Source organism: Sebastes umbrosus, chromosome 20, assembly GCF_015220745.1.
Source record: "Sebastes umbrosus isolate fSebUmb1 chromosome 20, fSebUmb1.pri, whole genome shotgun sequence".
NCBI classification, from domain to species: domain Eukaryota; kingdom Metazoa; phylum Chordata; class Actinopteri; order Perciformes; family Sebastidae; genus Sebastes; species Sebastes umbrosus.
The window spans coordinates 16,419,874-16,435,572 of NC_051288.1; the positions used below are offsets into that span (position 1 = coordinate 16,419,874).

Genomic DNA, 15,699 nt, shown 5'->3' on the forward strand with positions numbered 1-15,699 from the left:
TACCAAGAACGCTAAGGGGCAAAGTGGGGAGGGAGGGAGGGAGGGAGGGAGGGGGGGGTGTCAAAAGGGGAGGTGAGGAGGAGTGTGGGGGGGGGGGTCATGCATATTCAGTTGTTATTAGCTAGGGGAAGGCTAGGGGAAAATGGGAAAAGGGGGGGTATTACAAGCAACTCTACCATTTAAATATTGCATTGGGAAGCATAACTATACAAAAAAAGAAAAAAGAAAAAAAGCCAGGCACAATAACACACACACACAGAAAAAAAAACATAACACACAGAAAAAAAACTTGACTTTTATCTTGCAAGATGTCACATCTGCCTGACACATGATGGGGCTCTTCTAATATGAGAGATAATTGCAGCTCACTTACCATTGCTCTCTGCTTGCTGCTTTTCCCTTTTTCTCTTCTTCCTTTTCCCCTGTTGGTTAGCCGCCAAAAAAATAGAAAGAAAAAATAGACACAGACAGGAACCTTAGTTATTATATTGCAGAATGCCCAAAACATGAAACAGAGAATAGGACTGTTCTTTGTGTTTACTTATTTATTCATTCATTCTTTCTCTGCCTTGTGTTTTTTTTTTTTTTTTCCTCCATCTCTGCCCTCCGGTTTGTAACAGCCACTGCAGGCCAGACCAGAATTATCCCTCCTCTCTCTGCTCTCTTCTTCTTTTTTTTCTGTAATCTTTTGTCTTATTTTCCTCTGCTCTGTGAACATCTAGACATCTTGACGAGCTTCTGGGTTTTTTGGGAAGACAGATGTCTCAAAAGAGGCTGCTCGTGGAATACTCTGGTCAGCTTGATCCCAAGAACTAGACAAAGTTAATGAGAATCTGCGCACTTGTGTGTCAGAACAAAAGTGTCTAAGGATTCATATAAGAATCATCACGATCAGACTTTGTTACATATATTTCCTTTGTGTCATAACAAGGTGGGGCTTAGGTCAAGTCTCAGATATGAATATCAAAAAGAAAATTACAAGAAGAAAAGAGATCCCTCAGGCTAGCAAAAGAAATCCTGGTGATGTCACCTAGTGAAAACGGGGGGGAAGAGCAGCCCGTTACGACTTGTAAAATTAAAAACTTACATAGTTGTCTCGTGCTGACCAGCCCGGGTACAGCTGCATGTGGAGCTGTCGCTCTTTCCTGGCCAGCTCGTAGTACTTGGCCTGCTCCTCCCGCGATAGGGCGTGCCACTGGAAGATGTGAAACAGAAAGATTTTCACCATGAACAGGAAACATATAGGTACCCAGGACTTACATCTACAATACTGGGCTTTTTTGTTGTTACTGTTGTACTTTAAATAACTTTAAAAACTCCAAGACCGAACAACGCCGTGGTAGCGACCTGTCAATCACAAGGTAGCCACTCCCTAAAGCATCCACTGCTTTATGGTCTATTTGACTCTAAATGGGACCATAATTTACTAAATGAGCATCATATTGTATTGAAGGAGACTTGAAACTAGCGATTAAGACCATAAACTCATGTTTACAATGTTTACTGAGGTAATAAATCAAGTGAGAAGTAGGCTCATTTTCTCATAGACTTCTATACAAACTGAGGAGACGCCCCCTGCTGGCTATTAGAAAGAATGCAAGTTTAAGACACTTCCGCATTGGCTTCACTTCTTAGACCCGGAGGTTGCCCAAAGCTCCGTAGTTCGAACCAAGACGGCAAACTTTATTACTCCTTTCAGTCTTCACAAAGGCAGCGCAGATCAGATCCCCTTCTTCCGTTCTTACCTTTCACAATAAAAGCCCTAGACATATAATATTCGTCGGTGAGTATTTCGCATTTTCATGTTTATTCGTCACGCTCTCGGTATGTAAAGGCCAAAATTAGCAGGGCGGAGGGTCCACTGGGAACCACTGCGAGAAGCCCTTCAGTTTGACCATAACAGTTTTGGTGTGTGTCTAGTGGTCCGTTAGGACTTACCCTCCGACCCAGGATCTGGTTGATGGCAGCACTTTCCTTCAGTGTGCACTCGGCCACCACCTTGGCCCGCATCTCCTTCATGTAGAGCATGAAGGCGTTCAGGGGCTTCTTTATGTGGACCTGTTTCTTTTTCTCCTCTTCCTTTTTAGCGTCAGACTGTTTCCTGTGGAGGAAGAGAAGGGCAGAAGGGTGAATCATCCTATGACTGGTTTTAAGAAATGTAAGCATGCGTTGAGGCCGCTGGAAATGGACTCACGAGCTGTTGAGGGAGATGTCGCTGTGGGAGGATTCCTGCTTGACGTTGGGTGTGACGATGGCTGGGTGTGGGATGCCCGTGGTGTGCAAACTGTGGTGAGGGGGCACCATGTGTGGGGGGAACCTGGAGGACAGAAGACTGTGTAAATCGTCAGAATGGACACGGGTGAAATGAGGAGATGGAACATGTATACACAAGACTAAAAGGGCTAAATTCCATTTCCATCTTTCAATGACACGTCAAAGTACAATCTATTTCTTAGAAATGGAATTGGCCTTTAGCCACAAGTAAAGACATAAATGCACATACAAACATCTACATGAAAACGTCCAAGGCTGATTATTTATATTATATTCACAACCAGATAGGATCGATTTTACTCTTCAAAATGAGCGTTAGACCACATGTCACGCAATTTAACTTGAGCACCACCTGGACAGCTATACACTTCACACAAAACAGCAAGTTATGACAAAACCATCAGTAAAATACGATTCAAAAGCACGAACGCTATATTGTGTGGCAATAATTAAGTGCAATTGCACAAGGATGAATCTCTTGAACGCCATTTTTGAACAACCCAAAATACAAAACAATACACGGAGCACTTGAGCCGAGTGCATTTCTTCACCTTTATTTAATCAAAACCTCATTGAGATTTGTAATTTCTACCGATACAGGCGACAATTCATGTAATGGATTCAATGAAGCGTGTTAGCTTGAGGGCTCTGCGCACCTTGAACCTTTCTATTCATAGTTACAGAGAGACTGCGCAGGCTGATACAGTATATCGGTGCTTTTAATGGAGCCGAGACTGATGAAGCACTCCTCAGGTGTAGAGGAGGTTTAAACTTAACAATTGTCACCTATGATAGCTGAGGAAATGGTTTCCAAATACAGTACCGTAGATGACAAATGGCATAACTTCAAGCCATTGTTATATTTGAGGAAACTGCATTTTTTAGCAGTTGCACTGATAGGAGGGTTTTGGAAGGGGTAAACCATTATTTCTTATCAAGGAATATTGCAAACTAGATTAAAAACGTTCTATCAAAGTCTAGTATCACTTCAGGTATTGGGTCTCTTATTTCCTCCCATTCTTTTTCTGCCAGTTCAGCACTGTCAGCAGCACTGACATTTTTATCTTCATCCCTCCACGCTCCTATCATCATTCCATCGTCTCTCCAACCGCTCTGCACATCGAAGGCCAGAAAACCCTTATTTGTGAAATCGCTTCACTGGCCAGAGCAGCCATATAAAGACACTGTATGTGCCAGCGGATGTATGACACTAATTATTTGTGTCAGGATTATTTGAACGCGTCTTATCTGCATGTGTACGTTTGCAGCGCGCCACCTCGGCTCCACGTGACCACACGCAAATTTAAGAGAGAGAAGAGAGGAGGATGAAGGAGAAGGGAAAAAAAGGAGGAATAATTCTTTTTTTTCTCTCTCTCTCTTTTTTTTTTTTTTAAAGCAGCTCATTATCCGGCTGTGTCTGGCTGCATGGCTCCGAGCCAGAATATAATGATGAGGATAAACTCGCCAGGAACAACTACTTTCTGTTGGAGGCCATCTCAGGGGAGTGCCAGTGCGCTCCCCCCTCAAACTCTTTCCCTCTTTTTCTCCTTTTCCCCTCTTCTCCCTTCATCACTGACACATTGGTGTTTGTGCCATGTCATCCCGTTGATGGGGAGCTCGGCAGCAGTGGCTGCATATCGCCCATCATTAGGGCTGCTGCGTTTTCCTCGCTCACTCCGCTTCCTCTCTCCCTTGCTCACCCTCCCCTCCTTCTCTCTCTGTGCACTTGTTAAAATTTCCTCTGTTCCAAGATCTATTTTTTTTTCCTTCTTCTTCTTCTTCTCTACTCCTCCCTGTCCCCTCACCACCTCCGCTCTCCTTCGCTTCCTCTCCCCTCCTCCTCCTCCTCCTCCTCCTCCTGCTGCCACTGCATGGCCCAGGTTATGGTTTAAACATGACGGCCATCCCTTTGAAGCATGGGGGCATCATCATCATCATCATCATCATCATCCGGGCTCATCAGCAGCAAGCAGCGCCTTGGACCAATTTAAGCAACACAGAGAGGCAGCAGAGACCCCCACCCATCCACCCACCCCCAACCCTGGGGCTCCTACGTCTCAATCTAAAAGGTAAGAATGGCTGGCGGTGTTGGGGTGAGGAGGAGAGGGGGGTCACTGGCGCAGCAAGCCCAGTGTCAGCCAGTGCCATTTAATTGCCAATGCGAAGCAGTAGCCCCCGTGCCTGTTTAATGTATAATGATCCGGCCGGTGCGCTTCTCCCGTTCCCAAGGAAAAGAGAGGGAGCGGGATGATGGGGGGAACATATCAAAGGGCAGGCTTAAGCATAAGGGGCAAAGGGGCCTTCACATCCTCCTACCTGTCACACACACACACAATATCGTGGACCTGCACTGGCTCCAACCCCATTATCAAAATAATGTCTTTCATTTGTTCCGCTGACTGTCTCTACTCTCCTTGGCTCTTTTTTTTTTCTCCCTACCGTCCTAAAAGAATGCATTTTTTAACAGGACCTAGGTGTAAGGTGCTCATTGCAGGACTACGAGGTACCAGATCCCCTTCCCTGCATCCTAATGCAGTCCGGGCTCACGGCACAGGGGACTGATACTGAAAGCAGCGCGCTCCTGCAAAAAGAACCGGCTCCCGACAAGAGTACAAGGCCAGGATGTCTTTTCTCTCCGATTTCCTCCAGTCAGCCCCGCTCCCTACAAATCGTTTGAGCCATCACAACAGTCTGGTCCGTTCTTTGAACAAAACCAAGTGGCTGAAGGCTATGTATAAAAGGATTCTGCCATTTTGCTGACACAATTAGACAGATTTTTACTAGATTTTGTCAACAAATTGAGTTTCTTCTCTGCCCTGTCAAAGCCAGAATTTTTTTTTTTTTGGAGATGTGTTAAACCCTCCCATTCTCCAGAGAGCTCCCAGAGCCCTCCATCTATTCAGTTATACTAATTCAATTAGGGGCCTCATCACAGGGCATTAGCTCTTCCCCATGGCCAGTCCCCCCCACACACCCCAGCCTGTATATTCAATTAGCTGCACTGGAAATAAGATGATCACAATGTAGAGGCTGTCATTAAGGGACCAAATTAGCAGTCACTCAGAGAACCAGGTTGGCTGGGTGCTGCTGCCAGATGCCGATATCTGGACAAACCCACCGTCTGACCCTTTGCACCTGAGACTTGCTCGGGAAGAGCTCGGGGCAAATCTGACTCTAATCCAGACACCAGAATGAGTTTAAATGTAACGTTTGATGCAAGAACTGAATCCCTAAAAAGGACAGCAAAAAAAAAAACAGCTGAAAAACTGAACCGTCTGGGTGAGTTTACAAACTCAGCTTTCCCTTATTCTTAGCGCTATGCTTTACAAAAAAATGTCATTCCCCCTTGCGACTCCTCCCTCCCCTGCATCTACATGATCCATCAATGTCACAGAGGTCTAAACACGCCGCCCTCAGGAGCTGCTTTTCCAATCAGGCTGTAATTAAACTGAAGCTTGGCCTCATCCCTAGACTCTAAACCAGCCCCGTCCATAGTCCCCTGCTGCAAGGGCGTATAGAGAGGAGGAGGAGGAGGGAGAAGGGAGGAGGAGAAGGAGGAGGAGGCTGTTTGTTTTTTGGGTTGTTGCTTTTTTGGGGCATTTAGTCATCTAAAATTAATTCTTTTCCACACAATATAGAGGACATGCGTCCCTCAAGGGAGCCGTAAGCAGTTTAACACCAACTGACAAACACACACACACATGTATACAAGATGGCAACAAACACACATACCCCCCATGGGTGCACTAATGTCCACAGCAGCACTTGAGCTGGACCCTAATGGGCTGGACCAAAGCACCAGCCAAGTGTCAGGCCCCGGCTTTATATCATCTAGCCGCCACCCCCCCACCCCTTCAAAGTGTTGCCGTGTTTGTTTATCTGTCTGGCTGCTCAAACTCACAGCATGGACATGCCCCGGCTCATTTCAGATCTGCCTGACATGCAGTGGGGGTAAATGTTCTTCAGGGGCCTCATTAGAAAAATGATAAATATAATTAATATTTGAGCACGCTAGCTGGAGCGCCACACTGGAGAATTGGCCTTTTGAACACAGAGATGGGGAGTGCGAGCTCTCCTTAAGGGAGAAGTTGCTGCTCACCGTCTCTGCTTTGTGTGTGTGTGTGTGTTGCTTGTGCATTGCCCTCACAGCCAACACAAACACACAATGTAAGTGTGTGTGTGTGTTTAGCTCCTAGGTCTCAACTCACCTTGACATGGATGCGTTGACAGTGAGCGCAGTTGGGTAGGGGTGTCTGAAACCCCCTGTTGTGATTGGATAAACAGGTTGACCTTGCCTGCGAAGGGGGAAGAAAAGAAGAAAGGTAAAGGAACAGGGTTGATGGAAGAGGAGAAGTTAAAGCCCTTCGTCTCCTCTCCCTCTCCCCACCGTGGGCCTCTTTATTCTCATTTGATCAGGACAAAAATCTAGGGGATTGCAGAGCGCAGATCAAAGGGAGGAAAACTCTGAACAATTTGAATGCCACAAATCTTGATAGCGATGGCTAATTAAATTTCATAACCCTTCGCTCGGTGTCGACAGAGTGGGGCCCCGTTCCTCCCCGAGCTGGAACTAGGTGTTTTGTTGTGATAATTAAAGACGAAGCGCGGGTCTCTTTAATGGAGCCATCACGCTAATTGAGGTCTACACATCCAAAGACAAACAATAATGAATGTAAATTTATACCAAAAATAAAGTGCAGCAAATCAAAGGGCGCCGTGGCTGCGCTCGGGGCCTCTCTCGGTATTTAGATCGCGGTGAGAAAACATTAAATTAACAGAGCTTAATTTGTAGCCTTTTGTCATATTAACAAGTGTTGACAAGAGTTACCAGGGGAGAGCCCCCGTGTGGAATTGTGGGTAAAATACGGGCAATCACGGTTCATTACTCTAATTGGACCATACACAGACATGCAAAATAGTATTTGCCACAAAGTAGCGAGTTAGGGTTGGCGAGGGCCTGAGGAAGCGGCGATGGGCCACTGTGGTCCAGGAGCGAGTGCGTTACAAAGTTAAAGGATCAAGTTTGAGCTTAAGAGGCCTTTAAACACAGAGAGGAGACAGAGACAGCTTCTGTAATTGACTTTGTGTGCGTAAAGAACAACATCCTGCTGTACAGTGTACACACATGTAAGGTGATATCTGCTGCTACTGTTTGCTGTTATCCTCTGTAATGATTTGGCTTCATATACAGTTTATTAATCATAACAATATGTGGGTGTTGCTAGCCTTTTCACACGAGAGAATACAGCAGAGAAAGGGATTTGCTTACTGTGGTACTAGCCATCCTAGCGGATGGGGGATCTGGCCGACAGCGCCAGGTGACAGCGGGTAATAAGGAGATATATCTGGAGGATGTGGAGGCCTCGGGATTCCTGCGGAAGAAAAAAGGAGGATGACAGGAGGAGCAGGGAGGAGGTGGACAGACGAGATGATGACAGAGAGAGAGAGAGAGAGAGAGAACCAAATCTTTGTCAGCGCTGAATTCACTCTTTGTTGAAGAGTTTCACATCTGAACGGGGCAGACATCACAGGAGTGCAGATGGGAGGATGAGGAGGAGGAAGAGGGCTTGTTGCTCGCATGTACACACAGTGCTAAATCACACTTCCTGATCAAAGGCCTTTGAGGCGGCGGCGGCACAATGTGTTGGAAGAGGCAGAGGGGAGAGAGGTGAGGGGAGAACACCAACACGATTCTTGTCACATTTGTCTACTGATTCGGAAGATTAATTATATAAAATGACTGAAGTTTAGAAGTTAACAGAACACAACAATATAATTAAAGGCTTCTCTGTGATCAGAGAGCGGCTAATGCAGGGTTGAGTCAGGCTGATGTACTGGCGTACTGACGTACTGGCTGGATGGATTTTACCTGATATTATACATGAAGAAGTCAATATTAGAAATGTGCAACAGTTACAGATTACGAGCTGAAAGTCAAAAAGTTCATTTTTTAATGACTACGTGAACGTTCGTATTGGTTCGTTTGTTTGCATTCGTCCCAACTGATCCTCAGATTTAACATAAAAACTGAATTTTGTTTATTCCCCCAAACAGACGAACGGTGACAAAGATGTCCAATTTAAGGACAGCTCTCGCTGAAGGAATCGCCGAGCAGTCGCAGCGTCCGCGGTGTTGCCTTTGCTTTCCGTGGCAGCTGACAGGCGGAGAAACCGCATCGACAAGCTGCCCTGAACGAACGCCTTGAAAAGGTCTCGTACACAGCCGGGTGTGTAAAAATAACTTTCTCTCTCATGGCAAACTTGAAACAGGGAACACTAGACATGTGTAAAAAGCACAGCAGGGGAAGGTGTGTGTGCGCTCGGTAGACCAGGAACTGGGGGGACTTTCATTTTGGCTGATGTGCGTTTTCTTCCACACAGCTGGCTCGCCTGCGCAGCTGTTGTTGCAGATATTTTGACCGGTCGCAGAAGAGCCAGATCGATCTTCATAGATCAGAACTTGGCCGGTGTTGGCGGTTACACCCAAACTCTGCGGCTGGTCCAGGTTATCCGGGATCTGACTCTTGAGGGGGATTCTGTTACTGATGGACAACGTGCTGCGCAGAAACTTTTTTTCTTGGAGCACCGCCATAACAAAAGGCAAATTCTATTAAAAAGGAAAGCGAATATTATCCCATCGCCACCCAGCGCTGAAGACCTAATACAGCTCATTAATTAATTAAACACTGAGCCCAATTAAGCAGCCCTATTAAGCACTACATTAAACAGCAGCTGGCACATTATTTCCCCTTTGTAAGGGCCATCATAATAAGGGAACACTATTACCTAAAACATTGACTGAATCCACCAGAGAACACTGAAAAGCATGAAATTATTGCTCGCACTGGAAATGCATTAACCTGAAAGGATGGGCTGAAAAAACATGAGGTCAATATGCTCATGGAGATGAATGGAGTTGCCTAAAATTGTTTGCTGGGAGAGATGTGTGGGCAGAATCTGACTGTTAAACGTGGACAGTCGATTCAAGTTTTTCCGATGCCGATACCAGTATTGGAAATGCGTCTGAAATTCGGTACTGGGCAAGTACACCAGTCTATTTACTGATTTGATACCATCATTTATTAACCCAGAAAAAAAATCATGTTTAATGTTTAACCGGAAATCAATTATTGTTCGCCGCTCCAAAACAGTAGCCTTCACCTGTCTGTCCCCCTGGATGTGTCATGGCTGCAACTGGCAACTACTGTTTTGGAGCAGCGAAGAAGAACTGATTGGAGGTAGTTTGTCATGTGACGATAGCAACAGTGCGTTGAGTGTAAGTTAAGAGAATAAAAGTCGCTATTTATTCCTAGCTGTAGCTCAGTGGGTAAAGCGGGTCGTCCTTTAACCACAAGGTTGGCGGTCCGATCCCCGGCTCCTACAGTCTGCATGTCGAAGTGTCCTTGGGCGAGACACTACACCCCAAGTTGCTCCTTGGGCGCTTACAGCAGCCCACTGCTCCTAAAATACTTAGGATGGGTTAAATGCAGAGGTCAAATTTCATGTGTGTACCTGTATGTATATGACGAATGTAATAAAGGTTTTATTTATGTTCTTTGTAACTGACAAACTGAATAATTAAAGAAAGATCTACTGCATTCATTCTCTGTATGTGTTGTTCATGTTTTACGAAGGGCCGATACCTCAAGTTCGGGTATCGTAATCGGTATGGGGAAGGGAAAAATGGTATCGGAACATCTCTACAGTTGAGCATCGAAAACCTGCATAAATCCAAGTGGTCACGTCTTCCATTTGGAGGATTTTAGTTTTTTTTAAGACATCATTGCGAGCAGACAGTCGTGAGATCTCTGGTGTTTAGATGAGACGACCTCCAACTTAATACAGAGGCTGTCTTGTTTTGAGTCTTGGCAAGTGGAGTTGCGGTCATGAGAAGTCGTGGTTGTTTGCTGAATTCCATGTTTTACGGGGAGGTTTATGAGCCACTGTTCAGGTTTTCTTGCAAGGCCACTTTGCACTGAAGCCAAACCACGTTAATGAGCGTGATGGCTAAATCAACCAGGAACAGATGAGAGCAGCAGTTGACACAAGAAGTACTTGAGATGACTTTGTCCCTCTTTAAGTCTCACAGTCTCGTAAACAGTCCTAGTTATGTTTCTGAGGTCATTAAATGAGCAATTAATGGACAAATTTGACATTTATATTTCATAATACTTGAATAGGATAGTAATTTAAACAACGCAGTCTACTTTATGGTATAACTGTATGGTAAATATGACATTTGACACATGTGACACAATCTTGAATTGTTTTTACAAGATTGTATCTACAGACAGACAGGCGGACGCCATCAAGACAAACAGAGTCGTGTATATGTGAACCGTGGTGGCGGCCAGGGCATAATAAAACATTTACACACCCATGGGTGCAAACACTTTCTGAGAGTTGACGTGCTTTATCTAAGGAGAGCTGCCTCTGTGGTTTTCTCAACTTCTTGAAAACATACTGGGGCGTTCAGAAGTCTCATCCTGACACCTCTAAAAACACACTGTACTGTTTTCTAAAAAGGTGTTTTTCACAGGAATCAAGTAGCATGTTGCTAACTGAAAAAATACACATGCATGCAGTGGAAAAAAATACCTGTTTTGGGATCCACGTCTGTCTGTAGGTGAGGTGGGGGGTTCCCCGGTGTGAAGTGCTCATTGCTGTAGGTGATCAGAGGTGTGAGAGGGTGCACATGGTGAGGGTGCTGTACCACTGGAACCTTATTAGACTGAGAGAAAGACAGAGAGAGAAAAAAGGGGAAAGAAAAAGAGGCCAGGGTGTTAATATTTGGGTTTTGGGGTTAGAGATCGCAGGCGCCTGCCACAGAATTACCACTCGAAAGAAGAGCTATCAAATTCACGGTGATCTCGGGGCCGCCAAACCGCCAAGCCACAGCGAAAATAGTGCGGTTTGTAATTAAAAACACTTCTGCGGTGTCACCCTGGAATTCAGTAACACAATCTAAGAGGCTTGGGGAGGTTGCCAGTTCACATTTGGGTCTGATGTTGTGATGAGGCACTTTTAACCACGGTTGCAGTCAAGTAATCGATCATCTGTAAACCACGAAATCAAGGCAGCGCGTGTAAATCCACAGTCATTAGCAGCTCCAGTCGGCGCTCTCCTCCTCCTCCTCCTGGTACTCCCCTCTTCCTCATCCATTCCCCCCAGGGGCCCGGTTCACGGAGGGTAGGGGTGTATTGTAATAAAAGGGGTTAGGAGAGAGAGGAGGTGGGGCCCGAAAATCCATTTCTGCATTTTTGCCAAATTAGTTTTAGCTATGTAATCTTCTCTTTGTGCTCCTAAGTGGTGCAGGCCCCCTTTTTTCAATTACCCAAAGATTACAGTGGAGCTTTAGGGGTGTGCTGCCGTGGGCCCCTGCGTTAACCGGAGCTCAGCCCCTCTCATCAGGCCAAGGCTGAGACAGACACACACACACACACACAGTCCCCCCGACCACAAGATAACCAGATTAGAGCTCTGCTGTAGATTAGGCTGCTGGAGAAGAGGCTGCTCTCGCCTCTTTACCCACACATCCTTATCCTGCCCTCAGCAGTCAAAGAAGCAGCACTAATCAGGCTTATCATAACATGGATGATATGTTCAGGGGGGAGAGGAGAGGAGAGCAGGAGAGCTGCTTATGTGTGTGCTCTCTCATAGGCCACACACCCTCATTAGTGACTTTAACCCATGAAAAAAAAAAAAAAAAAAAGCGCTCCACTGTGGCACATTTCCAAAAGACTTTGAAAAACATTAATGGGACTAGATGTTGGCAGGGGGGCATACATACAAATGATGCTCTGTTGCCCGATGCTCATTGACAATACAAATGCAAAGCTGTGGGCCCAGGGCGAGACAAATGTGAGCAGAACATAACGCTGCAAACTAATCACCCGCCCGGGCTGAAGTTAATATCGGAGGCCCGTGTGAGAGCTTAATACAACCAGAAGTCCATCCCGTGCTAAATTCTCACTGGGTAGCTAAACCATATGTATGGTCCGTACAAGCCTGGCCATCTAGACCTCTATTCTGTAGTGGCAGTGGTGGGGGAGTGGAGAACGGGAGGGAGGGGAGGGGAGGGAAAGGGGGGGGGCATTCCCTATTGCCATGGTCCCAATGAAAGATTAATGAACCCCAGCAGAACTCCAGGGAGGCAGAGAGACTCCTGGGACTCATTCACAGCCCTGAGCTGAAAAGGCTATGGAGGAGAGAAGCAGAGAGGGGTTGGGGGTGTGTTTGTGTGTCGGGTGGTGTGGTGGGGGGGGTGGAATGGGATTCGTTAAAAAAAAAAGAAAAGCAAGGCACTCCTCGTTGCTCCTGATCTGATCTGCACATCTAGAAATAGTGGGATGAAAAAGAATAAACTGGTAGAAAAACAATCAGGACGAGGGGGTTATGACAGCTGATGAGTCTGCAGCTGGATGCTAGAAGATGGCCTCTTGTCGTCGTCCCCCCCACCCTCCTCATCTATCTCTCACCTCCTAACCTCCTCCTTCGCTCCTCCCTCGGGTAATGATGTGAAAGAATGTTGTCAATTCTTCATCTCTCGGTGCTGAAAAAGCTTTAGTGGCCATTTAAATGAGTTCTTTTGTCCAGGGGCCCCGGCCATTGAGAGGACAGTTCAAAATGCCCATCCACTGAGTCCACATTTAGACAGAGGGTGTTAGAGAGGGGTGTGTATGGGACCGAGAGAGACGGAGGGGAGCTAGAAGCCAGCCGATTTACATCATAGTCACTTGTGGTCGAAGTAGAGTGTGCTCTTTTTTTTTTTCTTTCTGAAAAGCCCAGAGCGAGGCAAATAACAACGGGCTGCTGCCTCCACGGTCGGCTCAGTCCACTACAGACGAGAAAAAGAACATGGCAACACAAACTTAGGGTTGCACAATAAATCAAATATTAAACGTGATCAAGATTTTGACTTCCCACGATTAAATGAATATGATTGACTGCAATATTGACGTTTAAAATGCTCCGCTCAAACTGAAAACTGCATATGAAATCAAGCGCTTCCTAAACTACCAGCCAGCCACCAGGGGGCGATTGAGAAGTTTTGCCTTCACTTTTGAGTAGCTGTGTTCCCTACAGCGGAAAGCCTGAGAAAAACTTTCCCGAATGTTGCAGCTGCAGTCCAAAGTAGAAGAGTAATATACTCTATTTGCCCGTCTGCTCTGTTATACAACAGAAGAAATCAAAATGCACTGAATTCAGGTGAAGAAGAACCTTATTTAAGTCTTATTTTGATGCAGAGATTTGTCAATTGGCAGGAATGTAGCACGACGGAAAAGTGAAAGCAGTGCTCTGTTGATTTAATTTTGTGTGAAAAGTTTTGCTAGAATTTTATTTTGCTTCAAGGAGATGAACTGTGTATAAGAACCAGTCTTATTATGGTGCAACGATTTGTTTTATTTAAATGTGAAATTGTAATAAAAATATTTTGTCCCCCAAAATCAATGAATAATCTCCTAATATCCTTTTGGCCATAATAGTGCAGCCTAACTCATTCCCATTTCCATCTTTTTATATTCCTTTAAAGGTCTTTTCTTTGATTTCATTCTGCTGACATAGGTGATGTTGATCACCAAACGCATATATGGTGAGCTGATGTGGACTTCCTGTGATCTGATGTCTTCAATCAGCTCACCTGCTCACTCTACATGCCACGTGATCACCGCACACGCAATCCACTTCACCTCCCGCTGACGTCAAGGCAGCACCCGGTGGTCCCCTAGCGGAAAGGAGGCCCGAGCACCTGCCCAGTTGCCACCGCGGGACAATGCAAGCCCAGGACTCCTCTGGCAGGCTGCTGGGGTGCTTCAGCCGCACGGAGCCCAAAGAGCGCCGAGAAACAAAAGCAGGCAACGACGTGGGAGGCTTTTTTTTTAACTCTCCCTGCTCGACAAAAGCCAGGGGAAAAGAAAGAACACTTCCTGCCCCTTACACCCCCGCTGACTCGCATCCTTCCCACCACCTCCGTCATTACAATAAACAAATATAGCAGAAGACAAACAAAAAACCCGCTCGCTCTGTAGTCGTAAAGAGCAGGTTCTCGAGCCTCAAAAAAGAAGATTTGGCATTCAAAAGACCCTGCAGAAAAATTTAAAAGCGCACTCTTGTACGAACATCAATGAGCACATTGACTCCTTCCTCGTCCAGGACACATACAGCGCCCGCTGCTGAGGAGGGCCAGCGCTGTGAAGTGCAGGCAGCACACTTAAGTACAGCAGACACAAACAGAAGCAGTAGTTGCCGCCTCTGGTTATGTTATTGATATCGCCTTGGCTCTATTTATTCTATTCTATTCTTCTATTTCCAGCTTCAAGGCTCAAAGATGCCTCAAAGATGCTCGTATGCCTGAATTTAGTTTTTGGTGTCGTTGTGATCACCGTCTACTACACATCTACGAGCCATTGATGGATAACAAACACCACTATTTTTTGGTTTCAAAAACTTCGAACAAAGTAACTCTGCAAACTCATTTCACAAGCTGCAACGCTGGAACGAGCATAATGTTATCTCAAGTGTAAAATATTTCCCATACTGGCTGAATGCTGTTGCGCCACCGTGTGAAAAGAGCCCCTTTTTTTGGAAGTGGACAAATGAATGAGCTGCTTCAAGTCGGACCTCTGGGGAGAGAGAGAGAGGAGGGGGGTACAGGAGAAAGTGACAGCAGGACGGAGTGAGACAAAAGGGAGGGAGACGGAGAGGTGGAGGCCGGACAGGAAAAAGCTGTTGGCCTTGCATTTCCGCCTGGTGGCACCTCGCAGGGCCAATTTGAGCCCTAAATGTGAAGGTGGCGACCTCGCAGGCCCAGAGGGGTGGCTGGACGGGTGGGGGGGCTCGAGCCTCTGTCTCTCTGCTTTATGTCATGATATGATGAGTTGTCACAACAGCTTGCGGGGCGCTAATGAGCTGTAGTGAGGGCCGGGGAAGGGGAAGGGGAAGGGGAAGGGGAGGCCAGGAAGAGAGGAGAGATGTGGGGATGACAGTGCCGTGATGGATTGGGGTCCTCTCAGGCCTCCGAATTCCAAAGCAAGCAGAAAAAGCTGCCAGAGCGCCCTGAGCCTCTCCCAGAGCGTGCAAGTGGCCCACGTCCAAGGCACATGGAGCGACACCACGCAGAAAACACACACACACACACAACAGCAATACTAGGCAGCTTTGGGGAAAGTGTCAGAGTAATTTGTAAGTGCGCACTATTTGATTCCAGCAAAACAAAAAAGTACAAACTGTGCTGCCACCGATCTAATGAATCATCTGGTATCACTCAAATTCTGTTTACACACATGATTGCTGTTTTCCTCTGGGAGGTATAGAGTGCCCCCTCCAGGCTAAAAGATCTTCATCTCCTCGCAAACATTCACACACTAGCCCTGGTAGCACTCCTCAGTCAAATCAATCCTCAGATTCAAGCAGACAATCTAAAAGG

General features: G+C 46.2%; 1 protein-coding gene across 37 annotated transcripts in view; it reads right to left on the bottom strand.

Annotated features, from left to right (window-relative positions):
- tcf7l2 (transcription factor 7 like 2) overlaps nt 1–15,699 on the bottom strand; it is a 97,679-nt gene that overhangs the window by 7,178 nt on the left and 74,802 nt on the right. For 11 of the 37 annotated variants that reach the window (XM_037754500.1, XM_037754489.1, XM_037754490.1 and 8 more), the window contains 7 exons: nt 10,872–11,004; nt 7,544–7,646; nt 6,483–6,569; nt 2,195–2,332; nt 1,939–2,137; nt 1,088–1,195; nt 374–437 (listed from right to left, as the gene is read on the bottom strand). In XM_037754500.1, coding sequence (XP_037610428.1) covers nt 374–437; nt 1,088–1,195; nt 1,939–2,137; nt 2,195–2,332; nt 6,483–6,569; nt 7,544–7,646; nt 10,872–11,004 — 832 coding nt within the window. The remainder of the gene's footprint in view (nt 1–373; nt 438–1,087; nt 1,196–1,938; nt 2,138–2,194; nt 2,333–6,482; nt 6,570–7,543; nt 7,647–10,871; nt 11,005–15,699) is intronic. The other 26 variants (XM_037754503.1, XM_037754502.1, XM_037754492.1 and 23 more) reach the window with 6 other exon arrangements.